Raw genomic sequence first — 20,211 nt, 5'->3', positions numbered from 1 at the left:
TGAGATAATCAGGGGAACAGGGGAACATATGTAATGGATATACTGTAAATACACAATGTCAAGATCTGCTGGTGAAAGGCTCACACAAGTCTCAAAACAAAATAAAGCCATAAATAATTCAGTATACAAAAATACAAAATAAATTCATTTGTGATTGTTAGATTTAGAGAGGGATTTTGACATTGAAGGTAAAATATTAATTATGCAAGTTCGATGTAATTCAGTTTGATTAGTTTATCCTGTTAAGGTTTTTAGCATGGCTTTATTTTAAGATAAAAGCACAGGATGTTTCCAGACAGAAGAACTGTTTTATCTGAAATTTGACAAGATTTAAAAAATGTACGCAATTTTTAAATCTATGTATTTGTGCGGCATCTATACACTATTCTTTATACAGGAGCAAACAAATATAAGAATTAACTGTGACTTGTGATTTGTTCCATGTTGCTATGATGGAAATGTCACCTCACAGTCAAACAAAGTGTTGCGGCCACATATCCTTAACACAAATGTCCAGTTGATGGCGCTGCTGGGACTCAAATGTGAGGCTGTGAATCATCAACAGCAGTGTGATTGTGCAAACATGCATCTCTTCACTCTATTTACATTTCAGACGAGGCATCGCTGTCTCAAACAGAATGATAACCAAAGTGTGACAATGACTGAATGTTTGCAAAGATAACATCTGTGATTCTGAGACAGATTTGTCAAAGAATGAAGTACAGAGGGAGAGAGAGCAGCTTTTATTTTCACTACTTTAATCACAGACATATTTCATCAAATATACAGATCAAATGTTTTGTTCAGCTAACAGGTGATATAATAGGCTCCCTTTCAGTAGTATTGACTTTAGTCCAGTGTCCGACCCCTGAACTAAGGCTTCTTACCTTGTTTTACAAAACATTCTAACAGCGCTGTTTTCTCTCATAGATAAACACATGCAAGGGAAAACAAAGAACGTCTTGATTATTCACAAATGCTACAAGTGTGAAAAGCTGAAAAGAGCAAAAAGCAGATGACAAAGAACAAAAGGCATCAGAACTGAATTTTACGGCTCGTCGTGGAGATGATGGGACTATTATCAAATAAATAAAGTGAATGCAGTCTAAAGCCTTGGTTTAGTTTGACTTCTTCTCTAAGCTCGAGTCTGTGACAAAGCCTTCTGGGAAAGGAACATAAAAGCAAGAGGGACGAGTGAGGAAGCAGCAGACAGGCAAGAGGATAAGAAGCGACAAGCCAGGAGAGGAAAGCACTTACACACACACACACACACGTTTGCACAGAACATCGCAAAAGAGATAGAGGTAAAAATCTATGGATGTGGACTGAGGAGAGCAGGATTTCATGCTTTGCACAGTTTGGACTCTTAGGAGGATGAAGAGAGACAAAGTAATCTCCATAGGGCAGGTGGAAAAACAAGAGCACACATGGAGACACTCATCTCCCCTAACAACAGTAACTATCATATCAATCCCCAAAGAGTGGCAGGGTAATAATTCATTATTGGCTGAAGGACTTTGCTACATGGAAAATCCAGAACCAACAGCTTAGTAGTATTAACACACACACACACACACGTCAGGGTAAATATTACCTATGGGGGGAGAGGAAAAGAACAAGCAGGCCATCATGAAAACAACAAAGTCATCTTTTACAGAAGGACACTGAAACCCAAGCCACGAGTAAAGTGCAACTCAGACATGAACGGATCCACAGGGTGCTACAGAGGCCGGAGGAGGTGACTGGAGATGTGCCTGTGTGTGTGTGTGTGTGTGTGTGTGTGTGTGTGTGTGTGTGTGTGTGTGTGTGTGTGTGTGTGTGTGTGTGTGTGTGTGTGTGTGTGACGCCGCCGAAATCCGTCGCGTTTACGCCTCGTCGCAAATCACTGTCTCCACCACGAAGGTGTTCTCAAAGTGGCGGATGTGGTGGCAGTCCTTGGCCTCGCGCTTGTGGATGCCTGTGAGAGAGAGAAAAAGAGGTGAGACAGCTGCAGGGCCGCACATCAGGGCCTAACGGTGTGTTTACCCCCTCCGGTCTGTAACCCCCCCCCCTCAAACTTACGTCTGCGGGACACGCGGCGCTTGAGGCGGTACGTGTCCTTGCCGTTGCACAGGCGATAGATGAACGGGCCCAGCTGCCTCATGTTGTGCACTTTGCCCGTCACCACCATCTCTTCGTGGATGATGTAGGTCTGAGGCAGGTAAGTTCCCTTCTGCAAGAGGGGAGGAAAAGAAAAGAGAAGTTCAGCCAGATTTGGGCAGAAACAAACATGAGCATCCAGCACAGAGGAGGTTTCTTACCTGGACGTTGATGAGAAGCTCCCAGAGGTTGCGTGGAGGCATGACGATGGTGGTGTTGAGCTCGATGACGTAGCACTTGTCCAGGGCGATGTCATGGTAGGCGGTCAGTCCCTGGAAGGTCAAAGAAGTGTTCAGTGTCTTTATAAGCTTTAGATATTTACATCTGACGGCAGCTTCAGATGAGAATATGTCTGTGATGGCAATTACGTTTATTAAGTAGTAGCTAATGTAAACAATCAGCAGATTTATGTTCAGGTGTGTGTGTGTGTGTGTGTGTGTGTGTGTGTTCACCCTGTGGAAGTCGTGGATGATGTCAGCAGGGTCGCTGCCTCCAAAGTGAGGCACAGGCACGGTGATCTTCTCATAGTTGTCGTTCAGGTAGATGCCGACGTTCTCCTCCAGCTCCTGGCGCCCACGCAGGGGGGCGTAGGCAGAGTCCTCGTACAGGACCCTGCAGTGGAACAGGTTCTCCTCTGGGATCTACAGAGACAGACAGAGACAGAGACAGAGAGACACAGAGACACAGAGACACAGAGACACAGAGACACACACACACACACACACACACACACACACACACACACACACACACACACACACACACACACACACACACACACACACACACACACACACACACACACACACACACACACACACACACACACACACGAGGAAGTATCAGACACCATCTTTCACTGCGTTATAACACCTGAGACCATCTGAGACACTTAAATGGAGCTGTTGTCTCCTCTTACATGAGGTATGAAGTAGTAGCGGTACACATAGATGGAAGCCAGGACCAGACCGGCCATGAAGACCACCAGGCCAAAGGTCAGACAGCACAGGCCGTTGAGGGGAGACTTCTTGGGCCGCAGCGGCAGAACCAGCTCCTCCTCATCCTGGCAAACACACAAATATCAATAAGGCATACGTTACAATCTAAAAGAGGACGAGACACACACACACACACGCAGCTTTAACACACTATAGCTTCCTCATCAACGCTGTAATAAGCAGCAGAAAATGACACAAATGAACAAGCTGCTGAAATACAAGCTTGCATAAACATTGAGTATGAGCCGGCGCTCGGCCATTGAAGGATGACGGTGCGTTCGGTAAGGAGAACTCCACCGAGATGGTGTGTGTAATCTTTTGAGCCGCCTCCAGTCTAGCAGCCCATCTGCCAGTGCCACGCCGGCCCAGCCTGTGCTGGCAGGGTGGCAGCACACACAGATAGTAGCCACTCAGCGTGGGCCTCCATTATGAAATAATTAGCCAGAGAAAAGTGGCTGCTTGAGCAAAAAAAGAAGGCGCTGTAAAGAAACAAAAGGCCTCTTTTCTTAGCTGGAACTAAAATGGGGGGGGGGGAATAAAAGGAGAAGCGAGGCACGATTGGGTTCATCGGGGAAACGGCTCACAGACGAGAAAGACGCCTCAAAGGGAGAGATGACGACAATCCTGTGTGAACATGGGAAGTTCTTCAAAGCGCTCAGAAGACAAAGCCTCAAAGTGGCTGCACGCTTTCTGTGATCACTAACAATGACGCGTTAATCTTTAGACAGTAGCTTTCCTGTTTATCTTAACGTCGTCAGTGAAGGCAGGAGACAGAAGACGCAGAGATAAGGAGACAGCGGTGTGTGTGTGTGTGTGTGTGTGTGTGTGTGTGTGTGTGTCAGTGGCTTGCTGCGTGAGACAGAAGCTCCATCACACCAGCTGAGAGCGTGACACAACATGAGGTCCATCTCCTCTAGACTACAACACGTTTGGATCACACTTAGGAAAGTCAGACAGAAACTCTAACTGTGTACATTTGACAAAAGGAAGAAGAGTCTTATCTATTCCATTATGGTTTTGGGTCTCAATCACGTATCTTTGATAAGATTCCAGGCCCGCTGGGATCCTGCTGCTGTACTGCAAAGTTTTGCCTCTTCAGAGCTGTGAAAGATAATCTTGCATGCACTGCAACAGCAACCCATCTGCCATTTTGTGAGCCAAAGCTTGTGCAGTTTAGCATTGTTCCCTTTTTTAAAGCTGAGCTGGGTTGTTGTTGTTGTTCAAAGATGAACGAAATGGTTTGTGGGATATAGTAATGGAGCTATAAAGCTAAAATCCATATTGTGATTACATTTTGTTTTGTTTGTTGTCTCTTATTCGGGCTTAAAGGCGGAAGAGGCATTTTAACACGGTAATAAGTTACATTTAAGACTGCGGTGAGGAAACAGCAGCGGTGACTCGGTGTGTTTCCCAAATGGCGACACACACACACACACACACACACACACACACACACACACACAGGCAGACAACTCGCGCACGCACCCACACACACCCTGCTGCGCCCCTGCAGGTGTACAGCATCCATAGACGCAAACAGACGACATTGAACGCGACACATTACGTAAACACTTCACACCGCGAGACAACAATGACACACAAATGCTGAATAAAGCAGCGAAGAAGAAGAAGAGGAACAATCATGGACGCTCTCGCGCTGCTCACCGTCGGATGGGGAATGAGGATCTCGGTCTTGTCGCCATCATTCTCCTTCTCCACTTTCTGTCCCGCCACAGACTGGAAGCTTATCTTCACCATGGTGTCTGACTGTCAGCTCGTCTCTCTTCCGTCGGTCTGTCTTGAGGATAAAAGTGTATTTGAGAGAAATGTCCTCAGCTCGACCACAGGCCGCCCTTTTTCTCCTGCTGCTGGGCTCGAACTCTTGTTTTTGTCCTTATCTACCGGAAGCTGGAGCGCTCACTTTTTTTCCCCTCCCTGTAAAGGCTCACTCCGCGTTTTTGTGCCTGTACAATTGTCGTCCCCGACTATATCCTGCCGTCACATGACGTCAGTGCGTAGGCGACTACTTTTATTTTTTAACCCTCGTAATGTCCTCCCGTGTTACATACACCTAAGGCCCTCTGGGGTCAAATTGACCCCAAATTACTTGACTGTTATCTCAACCATAAAGTTAAAATTTTCAATTATTTTTGTGTCACAGCTTAAGTCTGACTCCAGTCCAACGCATCACCACAAATGTTTCCATTTATTTTGGAATTTAGGGCCAAAAGGCCTTGTTTACATTCGATATACCCCCATTTTTGAGTTTAAAAAATGGGAAAACATTTTTTTTTAAATACTTGATATGATCTTGACTATTTGACATGAACCTGAGTGGAATATGTCAACGTTTAGTGAGGGTGCCATTTTTTAATTTTTTTAATTTTTTGAATGAGAGCAAATACTGACACCTATTGTCCTCTGGGGTCAAAATGACCCCAAAATGGTTTGACTGTTATTTGAAGCATAAAGTATAAAATTTCAATTAATTTTGTGTTACACCTTTAGTCTAACTCCAGTCCAACCCATTACCACAAAAATCTCCCTTAATTTTAGAATTTAGGGCCAATAGCGCTTGTTTACATAAAAGTAGGTAAATTAAGGCAGGGATTTTGGCTTCTGCAGCACCCAAAAAATGCAAGTTTTTTGACCTGGCATTGTATGCTGTCCATACCTCCTGTTGTTGTGCCATTATTAAATAATCATTGCTTGACCACACACATCAAACATACAAGATAAAAAATGTGTTGGAGAGCAGTAGGGTGTGACTTTTTGCCCCATTACATCATTTTGTGCTTCGGCACCATTTTGACCCCAGGAGCAAAGGAGTTAAAAATTCAATAAAACACCCAAAATTCAATCAAATTACTTCAATTTTTATCAACTTTTTAGTATTGTATGGTCCTTGGGGTCAATTTGACCCCGAGGACATTACGAGGGTTAAACTTCGATTAGGAAAAGGCTAAACTAAACTAGCACGATTACAACCCTCCACCAAGGCTAAACAAGTCTGGAGAAAATGAGTCTTGTTCTATTTTACAGACCTAAAGAAAAGACATGGCTGTAGTAAACGTGCGGTTTTCTGGATCTGTCTTTAATAATTCAAGATATATCAAAACAATTTGCATGCTGCTGAATCAGAATCTTTATCTGCACTTTAGTTTGTCACGTTCTCTACCAGATTTCACCTTTTCAGTGGCCGCTGAGATGAATACGACAGGCTTTTTGTCATTGGGATTGTTACTTTGAAAGAATTTTGAGTGTCCGAATGGATTCAGATCCAATTTAGCACGTGATGTGACAGGTTTTTGGCGATATTCCACCAAATCCAAATCAGTTCACAACACAGATGAAATAGCTCTGTAATAGCGCTTCATCTTGCATCCTCTTCAGCACAGACATACTACTTCTTCTCGGAGTCAAGCCTGGTAAAGAGTGTCGTGTTTGTCCCGCACACAAGTCTAAATACCTTCCCTTTAAATGTTCAATCAGGAAACACGAAATCATAAAGTCAAACATACCGTCAAAAACTGTTCCTTCCTGTGTTGCTTGAAGCACTCTCACCAGACTGAAAGCCTACTTAAATAAACAATACAATGTCATCACACCAGCAAAGTTACAACATTGATGTCACCCAAGCTGGCAAAGTTACAACACTGATGTCATACGTACACATTACTACACCAATTTGGTCTGTAGCTCTTACAAACAGACTTTGTGGCTGAATGACTGTAAGATGATGCTTTTGAGGACATGCACACTCAAGTCTGGGGACATCTGAACATTATTATTAGTTTTCAAAGCATCAGAACTCCAATCATGGAGGAGAGTAGAGTGACCCATCCAACCAAGACTTCCAACATAGAGGAAGATGTGAATTTCAGCTAAAGCCACAGAAAAGCTGGAAAATAGGGGACATTAGAACTCTAGGACGACAGAATTGATTGTTGAGCCCTTTGTAGCATCATGGGCTCGTAGATGGAGAAGGTGCCCCTTATCTGTTAAGGTAAGGCCTTGCCATTTTTCCTTTATCTTTCTTTTTCCATTCCAAAAGGACAAGAAACAAACAACCCACACATTTATTGTATTCCAAATGTTTTTTTCTTTATTTCAGTTGTTTGGATTGTAGGGCCCAGGCCTTTGACACTTCTGAAAGCACCCACACGCTCTATGCCGAACCTGGAGTCAATGTCAGCACACAGCGCTATAGAGTTCAATTTGACATTTCAATGTTGTTAAATACTTTTGATAAAACAAAATTAACAATTCCAGTACAACATCTTTAGTACAGCATCATGCACAGCCAGTGGAGGAACATGCAAAGTCAATGTGCATGGGTGGAATTCTGGGCAATTAAGTTTGGAGCCGTAACCTGCACTGAGATGATTGAATATTTATGTTTGGATATATGGACGTTTGAATTCGCGTCAAATGGATCGTAACACATCAGCGTCTGTGGTTGCACATCAGTTTTGGTTAGTACCATGAGGACAATCCAACATGCCCTAAGTCCTCTGCCTCTCACAATGCTTTACACTCATTAATTGTACTGGAATTATAAACCCTCTGGAGAGAAAGGCTCAAATGTGAGGAGAATTAAAACAATGTGCTGAGTTTCAAACTTTTTTTTTGATCAGCTCACCCCAACACTCACTGTGGGGGTACACAACACTGCTGGGCCACTGGTTCTGTGGCAAGAAGAACAAACAAGTTAATGCAATTAAGAGGAGGAAGAGGGGGGGGAAAACACCACCGCCCCCCCGACTCCTCTCCTGATGTCTCAGCACCCCACAAAGTGCACAAACACACTGGTTTTAATGGTTCAGTTAGTGCTCATGAAAATCCCCCCCCCCCCTCCCCCCTTCTGCACTGCTAACACCACCCCTGCACGATTTAGCAGTCTGAGATACTCAAAATGTAGATGGAGAATAAAAAGAGGATAAGCACATCCAGATTTAATACCATGACATTCCTCTGCTGTACAAATTGTTAATGTCCTATAAGGTTAGCTAAATGTGAGCTGGCCCTTTAAGTTATGTACAAAGTAAACCCACCGGCAACCATTTCAGCAGTAAAAATGAAAATGCAAAAACAATGTCACTTAAGTTTTTTGTTTCATTTCGAACGTAATTTGATTACAATTAACCAAAAACATGACGTTTTAGGTAATATATAATATATATATTCATATGTCAAGGTTAAACATAAATCTACAAAGCAAAAAAAAAAAAAAGAAACGAAAAAAAAGGCATATGTACATGTTCACCCTGTCCCATAAAACAATAAAGAGACCCAACTCCTGGGCTTTACCAAAATCATGTCGCACCCCTTTCCCTCCTTTCCTCAGGAGGTCAACGCTTCCGTGTCTCGCAGCATCAGAGAGCTTGTCCCAAAACGCCAAAAATCAGGGAAAATGAACCACCGTTGCTTTACTGGATGAAGGCTTAGATAAGAACTGTAGCGGTTTACTGTTAACGCACGTGCATTTCTGAGTCTGTGGCAATGAACATGGCAGCGTAACCAGGCGGGGCGGCCACAGATGCTGGATACAGCCGTGGGTCTGTCACATTTCAAGGCATGCAACAAACGCCCCACTGCTCGACTTGCTAGTACCTTTTCCATCACATTAGGAGCTGATATTCTTGCAGTACGTGTGAGTGTATGCATGATTTTATTTATGTGTGTACGCATGTGTAAGTTTTTTCCTGTATGTGTGTGTGTGTATGCCAGGAAGTATGGCCATTTTCAGTCACTGTTTAACAGACTGGTGGTGTCATAGTATACATTACATTACTATTATGTCCCAATGTGCAAGAAAGCAGCAGCATCTATTATTTTCTCGTATTTCTGAGATTTTTTTTTTTTTTAAAAGGAAAAAACAATAATAATCAAATGTCCACTGAGCAGAGGAGCTGACAACTTCTTGGTGAGCTGATATGGGTAAGTTTGGTTTTTGTTGGTTTTTCGTTTGTTCATTTTTTTTTTTTAAGTTCAGAAACCAGGACAGCAGCTGCTGATGGGTCCGTTAAGCAGACACGTTGTCTGGATGTTGTTCAGACATGGTCCTAGTGGCTCCTCGCCCCCACCTCTGCTTCACCCCTCAGGCCTCCTGGGGGGTGGGCCTCTTGAGGTCCCTGATCTGTTTGACCAGGTATGTCTTTTCATCATTGAATTGTTCGTCCTCCGTCCTGTCGTTCTGGAACTTGCTGAGAAACTCAATGAGTTTGGTCTGGTTCTTCAGCAGAATGTCCAAGATGGGCTGTGTCTTGTTGGGGTTGGCCACAAACACCTGGAAGTCGAAGGAGGAGGAGACAAGAGCGTTAGATGTGTGTACATACAGTGCAATGGGTTTAACACTAGAACACATATACGTCAAACCTACACTCTTTTATTATGCAAGTCCTTGACTTTTCCTCATATTGGGTTATTAAACATTCTAGGCCAGGTTCTTAAAAATACAAAGTAAAAAAGAATAAAGCATTGTGTGTTTGTACTGTAACCAGTGAGTAATATTAACACATAAGTCTATTTTTTTCCTTGGAGTAAGACTCAGCAGCCTACACTAAGCAGTGTGTACAGGTCCCCAGACACAACAAAGCAGAGCCGATTAAGGAGAGAAAAATCACAGGTTCCTTCCTAACCTCTCTATTCTCCAGAAACCTGTTTCCATAGCTTCTCTGAGCTTTTCTTTCCATTAACACTAAAAGCCTCACGGACCCAATACAGAGTGCAAGTCCCTTATCACTGTCGGTTTAAAAGGGCGTATTGAAATAGTGGACAAAATAATGGTGCAAGAGAGTCAGTAAGGCTCTGAAAACAGCCATATGTCACTATTTAGTCCAAACTATTTCTGAAGACATTACGAAATGTATTAGCTTCTTTCCTTCAGCACTGCCATTTTGAGGTTTGACTTCCCCCATCGCTTTTTCTGAAACTCTCTACTGCCTCACTGTGCCAAAGTGTGTTTCACTAAACGGTCTTAGAGCACCATCTGCAAGCAAAAGGGTGTTACTGCAATTCACAGGCTAGAATTGACTAATCAATTGCTAAGCTATCGGGGAAAATTTCATGATCCAAAGCACTAATGTGTAACTATAAATAAATTTTAAAAAAAAATTATAGGGGCACACTTAGGAAACTCTCCCTGACAGTCCCATTGCATTGAATACAAATAGCAGGAACGGATGGGTAAAACTGATGTAGTTTGATTCTGGAGTAATGAGGTCTGTGGACCAACTTATATTGGATCAGCTGGTGGCTACTATTAGTGGAGCATGTGAAAAGTTTTTCGCCATTCTTCCCATGAATCATCAGGGATCAGGATGCCTCGATCCTTTCCCCATGAATCCTTCAGATGATCAGAGGAAACACTGAACTGAGTCGAAGACAAAGCAGCAGCGACAGAAATCAATTTTGGAGTGTTACAAAGGGGCTTGCAAGAAATCTTGAATCCCTCCTTTCTCAAATCAGGGAACATTGAGACGAACATAAGCTCTGACGTAACTGAAGAAGTGAGAAGGGGAAGGATGGTATCTCACTTTGAGCCATGGAAATGTTGGAGAAGTGATTATCCATGTAGAGGTACCAGACCTCTCCTACTCCATGCCTGGAAAACTGCACGTGATAAAGACTGGGGGGTACCCATATAAATTTGTGATTCTTGATTGAATCCAGTGTCTTAAAATATGCCTTAGGAAGGAAAAACAGCAGGCTTTGGAAAAGATTTTAATAAAATCTGTAGAGTCACCAAGTACTTTAGTAAAAAGCTTCAGACTCTGATTTAAAGGGGAGACAGAGTGGTAGGATGAGGGCTTTGTCGAGTCCTTGTGCTTTTTCAGGATAAGTGAGATGTTACAAAATAGAGATCGGGGCAATGCTTGGTGATTGATAGAATCATTTTACATACGCAGCATAAAAGGCCCTATCTTTGCCCAGTATTTTTCATCAAATTGGATTCCGTCAGGCCAGGCTGCTTTGCCTTTGGGAAAAAGATTGGAGAGCTTCCATAATTTCCTGCGTTGTAATATCTGCATTAAGCTCTTCACTGTCAGTCCTGTTACATATCGGATTGTGATCTGGGTTCAGAATGGCATTGGAGGAGCATAACTCCCACTACACTTATCAAACTGCCCAAAGTGTGAATTGTGATGTGCCAGGTTTAGATTTGCTCTTGTGGATTGCCCTGCTCGCCTGCATCACTCTCAAATGGCGAGCTAAGAGTTTGTCTGAAACATCATTCCATTGCTTAAGGATAATGATTGACCCTTCAGTGGGCCTAATAGTAGACCTATAAGTATTCTCCCTGTGCTTAGCAGGGTTATGGAAACGATTATTCATGTTCAGATCCAAGACTACAATAACTACTACTACTAACAGCTTGACCACCAAATGTCAATGTGCATACAGAAAGGGTTACTCGACTTATACAAATGACGATGATGATCGCTTGAGGCAGAGAGATGACTCAAAATTGGAGGCAGCAGTTAGGCTGCAACTGATAAGGTCAAATGTTACGGTTTGAGCCCATCTGCTGCTGGCTGCCTTGATGAAAGGTTATCTTTCCTCTAGAACACAGAAGGTCTTTTACAATGGAAGTCTATCGAATTGTAGTCATTTAGCACGTGGTATACCTCAAGGAAAATGTCTTGGACCACTCCTGTTTTCAATTTTTAGTACTGACTTGGCCTCTCTTGTGAAAAATGCAGGTATAATAATGTATGTTTACGATTTCCCTGTATATAATGCAGCAACCAAATGCCAGGAGATACATCAAATTTTGTCTGGGGAGTTTGTCTGGGAGTCCGTCTGGTTACACACACTCCTAAATTTCACTTTCATTTTTACCTTGAAAACATGGAAAGCCTCAAACTGGATGTTGCGACTCTTGTCCCGTAGCAGATTCATCATTAGTTTGAGATTCTCTGGCTTGCTGATGTATTTTGTCATTATGGTGAAATTGTGCCGGTCAAGAAGCAACTCCCCCAGTAACTATATCACAGGGAAGGAAAGACAGTATAATATTAATTCAAATAATGGTAATATTTGTCATGACAGAGCAGATGAGATGTAGATCAAGCCTACTAAGAATAAGGGCAAAGAAAATGTTTTGTAAAAATATGAACCATGTGAAAAAAAATCCATTTTTGTAAGTAAATATTTAAGTTTACATGAACGCACAAACATACACATTTTTCTCCCACCACAAGATGGTGTTTATGCCATAGGGAAGGAAATGGAAAGCTCATAGAAATCCAACACTCTAAACAGAGCCCCATCTTTAAATAGCTCCTGTACCACGACAGAGTTGTTTACTATGGCACGGGCCCAGCGTCTTACCTTGAGGGATTGCCTTTTAGTCACATAGTTCTCTGAGTGGAGTAACTTCTCATATTCACTGAAGAACTAGAGAAAAAAAAGAGGGAGGAAATGATAGGGTTGAGGGCAAAAGACAGTCATTGCAATGTGCCAAGCAGTGGTTTGCAGCCACATCTGTGTCATGTATCACAACACAGTGACAAGAAAATAAGCAATTTCCCCTCACAGACTGACAGCTACTTTGTGTACACAGACAAGAAGAGTGTGGTTTCATTCTGCACCCCACACACACAAGTTGACAACGGTTTAATTTGTTGGTAATTGCTGGTAAACACAAAAGTCGATCTGAAGTTTGCGGGCACACTATGAAAAGAGTTAATATCACAAACATTTGTGGAATTACAACAAGAATTGTAAGGATTAAAACTACTTGTAAAGGCAACAAAGCCCAATGTTCTACACATTGAAAATCCACTGTACCAACAAACCACATCCAACAGAGATATGCAGAATATGAGCCCAGTGCTTCTTACTGTCCTAACATGTCTCCATGTTGTGTTGTTTTGTGTAGACTCACTCTGTCGTAATGTTGCTCCAGAAACTCTGCACTCAGTAGCTTGTGTCTTGTGAGGAGGTCCTGAAATCAGACAACACAGAATATCTTCAATAAACTCAGTGAGCACTTCATAAAACACCCTCGCTATGAATGTCACCTTTGTGAAGCTAATAATGTTCAGTTTCTGTTGACTCTGTGTCAGAGATGTTAAATCAACTAAATACATATTTGTTTGGGCCATATTAAATGGTTCTGTAATAAGTAGTTAAGACAGAAAGAAAGGAATCAAGGACACAAGTGATTTTGGTGAACATTGTCTGTTTCAAAGACAAACAGCCTTGAATTCCAGCCACAATGGGAGGCTGAATAAAAACAGCATTGTCCTAAATGGAAGTGTACTTTCAATGGCAGGACAATAACATGACTTATAAACCACCAAGGGGGCGGACAAAACACTAAATACAACAGAATTATACAAATATACAATCTAGTCAGACACCACAAACTCCAACACATCACTGGCATGGTGTGAATGTATGACCCTGAAGACAGAATGTTTCATATTTCTTATATAGGCTCACATTAGATGAGTGTCTAGTTTTCGTGTTATTTCTGTGTAAAATCCAGTAATGTGCTCTACAGAACAGATGTGGTAAATGAAGGATGGTACGACCCCTGTCCCTGTTTCACAGCATTAAGTATATGAACCCTGTCTTTCTCATTATAAACACCCATGGATGGCACCAGATTTGCAGGCTTGTAAAATCCATTCAAAGACTGGAGATAACAGCACTAATGGGTACTTTCTGTCACCACATCTAATAATAATCTATGTTTCAAACCATGAAATATCCCAAAAACTCTAAAAACAGAAGAAGCAGGAAGTAGGAACTGGCACATTGGAGGCATGCATTGTCACTAAACGGTAAACAAAGCATCTCTACATCTCGACATTTGAGAATTGTATATCATGGTAGTCACAAGTCCTGGCACACCTCACTGTGTACTATGTGAACTGGTTTTAACGTGTGAAGAGTGACAGTATTCAGAGTACCAATCCAGCCAAAACTTCATGGGGTAAAACAGCGGCTCAACCGGGCCGACTCACTTTGAAAGTGGCAAATGCGTCTGAGGCGATGTCAAATGTAGACATCTCCACATATCTGAAGAAGTCGTAGAACTGCTCTGACGACAGTGTGATTTTGGCCAGTGGTTCATGTCTGATGCACTCCCTCAGCATGATACCACAGTTAAGGGCGATCTCTGGAGATTCATACCTGAACACAGCAGCAACACAGAGAAAGTGCTTGTAATACATTGTTATACACGCATAAACATTTGCAGACAGCCTCAAGTCGCCTCTAGAGACACACGGTTAAGATAGTTTGCGCTAGTAAGCAGAACACGATAACAGCTGTACTGTTGTGAGAGCAAACTACTCGGCTTTCAAACATGATTACATTTTAATGCAAGCATATGCAAGGAAATATAGAAAACAGATCAGACTGGAATCAATAATCAGCCTCTAATAATATCAGAAGGGCAGGGGACAAGATTATAGGAAAATGCGGAGTAATATTCCTCCTCTCATATTAACTTTTGCTATTTCACAAATGCTGAATTTAAATATAGTTCTGTTTGACCAGAAGAATCTTCAGAAAATGAATAGTTCAAACCTTAATACAAAAGCCTTTTTTTTTTTTTTTTTTAGTAAAGTCAAGGCTCATTTAAAAAGGATTCAATTAAAGATTAGCCATGAAAAGACTTGTGCGCGTGTGTGTGTGTGTGCAAATACACATCCTCACCCTTTAAGCAGCATGAACAGTATATTCTGCTGGGTGCAGAGATATTCCACCGTAGGTGTTCGAGTGCCGATCTGGCGCCTCAGGATGTTGTTGAAGATCTGAGCTACATCTTTCTTACCCTGGTGGCAAAAGATAAATGATAATTTATTCAAAATGTCGATAAATCAGTTTTATGTTTCTATAATAAGACACAGGGCTGACAGACCGAGCAGGGGCATTCACAGATCCACATATTAAGTCAAAGTGTGGCTACACACATAAACGTAGCTGCATTTTCAAGACGGCCACTAAATAACACTACCAAATGGCAGCTTTTTGTTTAATAACTGTAACAATGAAAGGTGAATTTTCATTTTGAGTGCTTTAGCAGAAGGGAGAAGAAATACAGACATACTCTCCAGAAACATGTATGCATAAAAGGCCACAAAAACAAAAACAGACAAACATTCATTTAGCCCATACTGAGCATTCAGAAAACTGCATGAATGACTTTTATATTTCTATGCTGTGCTCCGGTGATAAAAGAGGAAGTTAGAGATGGCACAAAACAAAGAGTCATCCTGTGATACAGAGACTCATCAGCTTGAGGCAGCAGCTATACCACACACTGCCGGTCTGACATAATGCAGGGGAGGCATGAGGCAGGTTGGTCACGAGCACCTAACCACCTGCATGCACGCCGACAAGACAAACATTTGGTTTAATGTTCAGACCTGTTCTTCCTGGGTGTACACACACCTCAGATAATGTTGCATTGCCTGGCTGCATGCTTTGTCACTATTGCCTCTTCTCTACGTCTCACTCATTCAATCCATTTCTCCATCGCTCCTACCAAAGAAACATAAGTATGCACCTCAAAATCGATGAGCTGCAGGTCTGCTATCAGGGTGCTGAGCAGGCCGCTGTTGTAGAGCTCCTGAGCCAGTTGGGCCACGGCCTCTGTCTGGGGTTCCTTCTCATTGGTGCCATACAGGATCTCCTTCATGGCCACTAGGCTCTTTGACACCTCCTCTGTGGCCTAGACAGATGCACATGGAAGTGTTAGAGTACGCGTGCAAGGAAATACAGACTATTGTCATCTTACAGAGTATTACCACATACTGAACAACATTCCTCAGATTCTCGCTTAACTGATCTTTTTAGAGACAGAATGTATGCAAATGACCCCATACCTTTTCAGCCTTCTTGTCAGAGATGTCATGCTTCTCAAGCACTGTCATGCTATCCTTCAGGTTCTTGACGATGTCCGCAGGTGACTTGTGGGACTTGCCAAAGGGGAAAGGCATGGCGGAAAGTTACCACGAGCAACCAGGCAGCGGACAGTCCACCTGAGGAAATGTGGTTCAGAGCCCCTTAAAGATGGAGAACCTGTATAAGCACAGGAAAAAAAACAAAGAAAATAGAAAACGATCATCCAAAAATCAAATGTTATACTCAATAAAACAATGACATATCAGCAACAAAGAGGCAATCTTCTCAGACTGTTCCTACCACACACTCTGCTCGAATTAACTAGGAACAGTTGTCAAACGAGAGAGCAGATATGCAGACAGGTGATAGAACCCATGACTCACAGATGAGTCAGAAGTCATTCGTGTAAACTTAACGATGACAGCATCAAAGTCTTAACACCAGCAAACAAAGCAGATATTCAAAACCAGCTCAACAATACATTGAAGAGCTTTATTAGAAGAACTGCAATATGAATGTTACAGGATATTTGTATTGTAAATGTATATGACAGGTCCAGTAAGTGTTTTTTTATAACATGTGGCCTTCATATCTATAGCTGATGATGATCACATCACTAAGAAGCCACAGAACAACATTGCAACATGACCCACACAATCAATAAATGATTAACCATAGAATATTCATTATAACAAACATTCTCTGACCCACACCTTAAATGTGGACTGGACTATCGGCGTAAACAAAGGCTTTACGTTACCACACATACTTTCTACTTTCTCAACTTATTTAGGTCAATTAACAAAACCTTTGAGTCAACACAAGCGTCTTATCGCTGATAAACTTGGCCGTACTATAAGACCATATCACAATGTGACCGCAAGATAATAACCACAATGCACCAGGTTACTTGACACAGACCCTTATCGACACCATTGCTTGACCCACCCATCCATCTTCAGCCCACTACTACAGAGTAAAAAAGGCAAAGTGTCCAGAGTGGTTAAGTGGTAACCGAGGGCGGGACCACACCAGTGAAACTATCTCTACTCATCAGAATCTAATCAGCAACGTAGTAACCTAAATGAGTCTTCTGTGCTCAGATAGCGAGGTCACGTGAGACGGCTACTATTCTAAGAACAATAGTCGGAGCAAAAACAAGATCACTTCAGTCCAGTCTGCTTACCAGGTATCACCTCGGAAATAATAATCTTTCAACGTAATTCAAGCTGCTTATCAATATAACCACACACCCCAAATCCAAACACACAGTGACACCAAACCCTTCTGCTGGGATAGGTTAACCCTTCAAACACAATCCTCCATTCAACAGCAGTCAGGAATAAAACCCCAGCAGCACCTGAGTAGGAGGGAGGGGGAGACACACACACACACACACACACACACACACACACACACACACACACACACACACACACACACACACACACACACACACACACACACACACACACACACACACACACACACACACACACACACACACACACACACCCAATGATTGTGTCGCCTGCTAAACCAGACAGACACATTTGGGAGGCTCAGGAAACCTCAGCAGGTGATTTGAGTTAATGAGCTGATTGACACCATGAATCTACAATATTGAACTTTTTCCAGAATATTCTTATTTTCTGAGATATTGAAATTGGGGGGTTTCAAGAGCTGGAAGCCATAATCATCCAAATGAAAACAATTAAAGGCTCGAAATATTTCACTTTGAATGTAATGAATCTATAATTAATGAGTTTCACTTTTTGTATTGAATTACTGAGATGAATTGACTTTGCCACGATATTCTGATTTATTGAGATGTACCTGAATTTGATGTGTCATGTGTGATGAAACCCGCAGTCTCCAGTTTCACCTTTGACCCCCAGCTGAGGACGAGGGCTTGATACGTCTCTATCTAGAACTAGGTATAGCTTTCGTGTTCGCCAGGTGGCCAGATCGTCTTTGGCACAGACTCGTACTCATTCATGTAGCAAGCAGACAGCAAAGGCATCAGTGACGTCAGCAGGAACCGACATCGATGTCCTAGGTTTGGCTTTCAAGCGTGGACAATCTCAAACCGTGAAACCATGGCAACGTTAAGACACCCTGGGCAAACTTCACCTACCACTACCAGATCAAAAAGTTAATAAAGGCTGAAGTACATGTTGAAACTAACTAGATGCGCTGTTGGTAATGTCATAAACAGCTTTATTTGGAAAAGTTACGACAACGTCACCAGCATAAAGTTGCTGAGCACCGCCCCTCTGTTCACCATGCCTGGTTTGTGATGGTGTGAAGCCTGCCAACTTTGCGCAATGCTAACAAAATACGCGTTACTTACGTGTCAGTAAAATATGAGATCGAACTGTTTCCTGTTCTCTTGGCCGCTGTTTGTTTGTTGGTGAGCTAACGTGGCCTCTCGCATTTCAATCAGAGCTACTGCCAGTGAGTGAGTGTGTGTGTGTGTGTGTGTGCGTGTGTGGTCGACATGCAGAAGGCCTGGGCGGGCCTGATGATCGCACCCCGTCGCTAGCTGCCTCAACTTGAACGAAAATAGATAATAGCGCCGAAAGTATCGCCGTGTTAGTGACACATTACAATATCGTTATCTATTTAACTATTAATTTGACGGAGCAGACCCCCGGTAGTCGTTCCGTGCAGCGGCCAACATGCCCCATGCCTGATTCCAGCAGAGCTCCAGCAGCGAGGCTAAGTTACTGACGTTCCTGCAGCGAGCTAACGTTAGCAAATGTAGCTAACTTTGGGGCTATCGTTGTGTTAGCTGAAGTACACTGCTTGTATAAATAAATACAATATCAAACCTTGTAAATGGCGTTCTCGAGTGTCTTCTCCGATTTGCCAGGACAGGAATTGGTAGCTCGGGTGCTCCTTCGAACGAAAGTACTTTTGTTTTCCTTGTCGGTCGCCTCCCCCTGTTTGTAGTCTAGTTCATAGAGCTCCTTTCTCTGAGTCCGACTGCTAACGTTAGCACACAAGACTGTCACTGCGTTCGGTTTCAGCGCCTCCTCTGGCTGCATGGTGTTACTGCAACAATGTTGGCTTGGTCCAGTGAGGGCGGAGACTTTCCACCAGGGGGCGCGTTCACTCCATGGACAGACAGGTCCAGCCTGACTGATGACATTGTTACCCCTGCAGGCCTGTGACTAATGTATTGAATCCCACAGAATGAAGGAATGTAGCTGCCTGCCTGGCTGTAACGCCCCCTACAGGTTAATACAGAAACACTTTTTTTACACGTATGGAGGAATTTACAATGACGCAGCCATCCATTTCATACTCAAATCAGGTCGTTGCCAGAGTGATAAGGTGGTTTTATTTTAGTTTTCACTGAGACACACACACAAGCTTTTCACACATTTTCCTGGGTGACATGAGTCTACAAATGATGTTGCATGATGTTGCTTATGTGACACAAACGTCTGGGATTGTTTAACTATTCTGAATTTTATTTTTTATTTGAATTTAAAGTTGATTTACATACATACAAAGTAATCTGATTATCATCCCTTTTTATCAGGGGTTAAATGATGATTTATCAGAGGATATGATGTAATGTGATTGTTGATATCCATCTTTATGTGTATATATATATCAGCACTAAGGTATCTAAGGTATATAACACCTGGCCAGTGTTCCCATGTTTACCAGTGGCCGCGGTTGCTGTTGTTGCAGAGCAGCCACCGGTCCCCTCCTCCAGCCATGCTTTCATGTTTCATTGATGTCTCTTGTTTTACACTGACAACACGCACAAATTTCAGTTTGCTTCCCCCCTCCTTTGTTGTGGCCTATGAGCTGGTCGTAACATGACGCACTGGAGAAGAGACACCATTGTATGTGTCCAACAACAGCTCCAATATGTTAAACTCGCTCTCTCTCTCTCATTCTCTAATGCTCTCATTCTCTCTCTCTTTCTCATTCTCTCTCTCTCGCTCTCTCTCTCTCTCTCTCTGTGTGGTCTGTGAGTGTGTTGTTCACAGCAGTGGGTCTGACCGCGTGCTAGTCGCGTGTTCAGATGTAACCCTTCACCTCACCCTCCCGAACTTACATTTTTAAATCGCACGCAGATTATAAATAATAATAATAATGAACAGTGAGGGTGTGGAGGGGTTTACAATTAGATGCCATGCACTAATATATGACACTTAAAGGAAAATTATTCTTTTTTCTCGTTTCC

General features: G+C 42.6%; 2 protein-coding genes across 3 annotated transcripts; both read right to left on the bottom strand.

Annotated features, from left to right (window-relative positions):
* Window positions 1–720: 720 nt before the first annotated feature.
* Window positions 721–5,114, bottom strand: itm2ca (integral membrane protein 2Ca). Its single transcript, XM_076143725.1, has 6 exons — window positions 4,803–5,114; window positions 3,059–3,202; window positions 2,592–2,780; window positions 2,301–2,411; window positions 2,062–2,212; window positions 721–1,957 (listed from the first exon to the last, which is right to left on the bottom strand). The coding sequence occupies exons 1-6, from the start codon at window positions 4,893–4,895 to the stop codon at window positions 1,866–1,868; spliced, it is 780 nt and encodes a 259-aa protein (XP_075999840.1). The 5' UTR covers window positions 4,896–5,114; the 3' UTR covers window positions 721–1,865.
* A 2,117-nt stretch (window positions 5,115–7,231) lies between these two features.
* On the bottom strand, window positions 7,232–19,025 carry cab39 (calcium binding protein 39). Of its 2 annotated transcripts, none has more exons than XM_076143706.1 (9): window positions 18,839–19,025; window positions 15,986–16,181; window positions 15,667–15,831; window positions 14,814–14,932; window positions 14,117–14,285; window positions 13,030–13,089; window positions 12,474–12,539; window positions 11,982–12,125; window positions 7,232–9,426 (listed from the first exon to the last, which is right to left on the bottom strand). In XM_076143706.1, exons 2-9 carry the CDS (start codon window positions 16,097–16,099, stop codon window positions 9,238–9,240), a joined length of 1,026 nt encoding a protein of 341 aa, XP_075999821.1. In that variant the 5' UTR covers window positions 16,100–16,181; window positions 18,839–19,025; the 3' UTR covers window positions 7,232–9,237. The 2 variants fall into 2 exon arrangements, with proteins under 2 accessions (XP_075999821.1, XP_075999830.1); XM_076143715.1 differs by having other exon boundaries at window positions 15,986–16,141.
* Window positions 19,026–20,211: the final 1,186 nt, after the last annotated feature.

This window comes from Genypterus blacodes, unplaced genomic scaffold (genome assembly GCF_046128005.1).
Source record: "Genypterus blacodes isolate CSIRO-AG114 ecotype Tasmania unplaced genomic scaffold, CSIRO-AGI_Gbla_v1 ptg000003l_1, whole genome shotgun sequence".
Taxonomy (NCBI): Eukaryota; Metazoa; Chordata; class Actinopteri; order Ophidiiformes; family Ophidiidae; genus Genypterus; species Genypterus blacodes.
The sequence above is the reverse complement of the archived record's forward strand: the minus strand, read 5'-3'. Positions and strand labels throughout refer to the sequence as shown.

Coding starts and splice junctions, on each gene's coding strand:
- cab39 (XM_076143706.1), bottom strand. CDS start 16,099: ATGCCTTTCCCCTTTGGCAAGTCCCACAAGTCACCTGCGGACATCGTC. Junction 15,832..15,985: donor CTGACAAGAAGGCTGAAAAG/GTATGGGGTCAT, acceptor GCATCTGTCTAG/GCCACAGAGGAGGTGTCAAA. Junction 14,286..14,813: donor CTGTTCATGCTGCTTAAAGG/GTGAGGATGTGT, acceptor TGCTGTGTTCAG/GTATGAATCTCCAGAGATCG.
- itm2ca (XM_076143725.1), bottom strand. CDS start 4,895: ATGGTGAAGATAAGCTTCCAGTCTGTGGCGGGACAGAAAGTGGAGAAG. Junction 2,412..2,591: donor TCATCCACGACTTCCACAGG/GTGAACACACAC, acceptor TTGACCTTCCAG/GGACTGACCGCCTACCATGA. Junction 1,958..2,061: donor GCGCCGCGTGTCCCGCAGAC/GTAAGTTTGAGG, acceptor TCTCTCTCACAG/GCATCCACAAGCGCGAGGCC.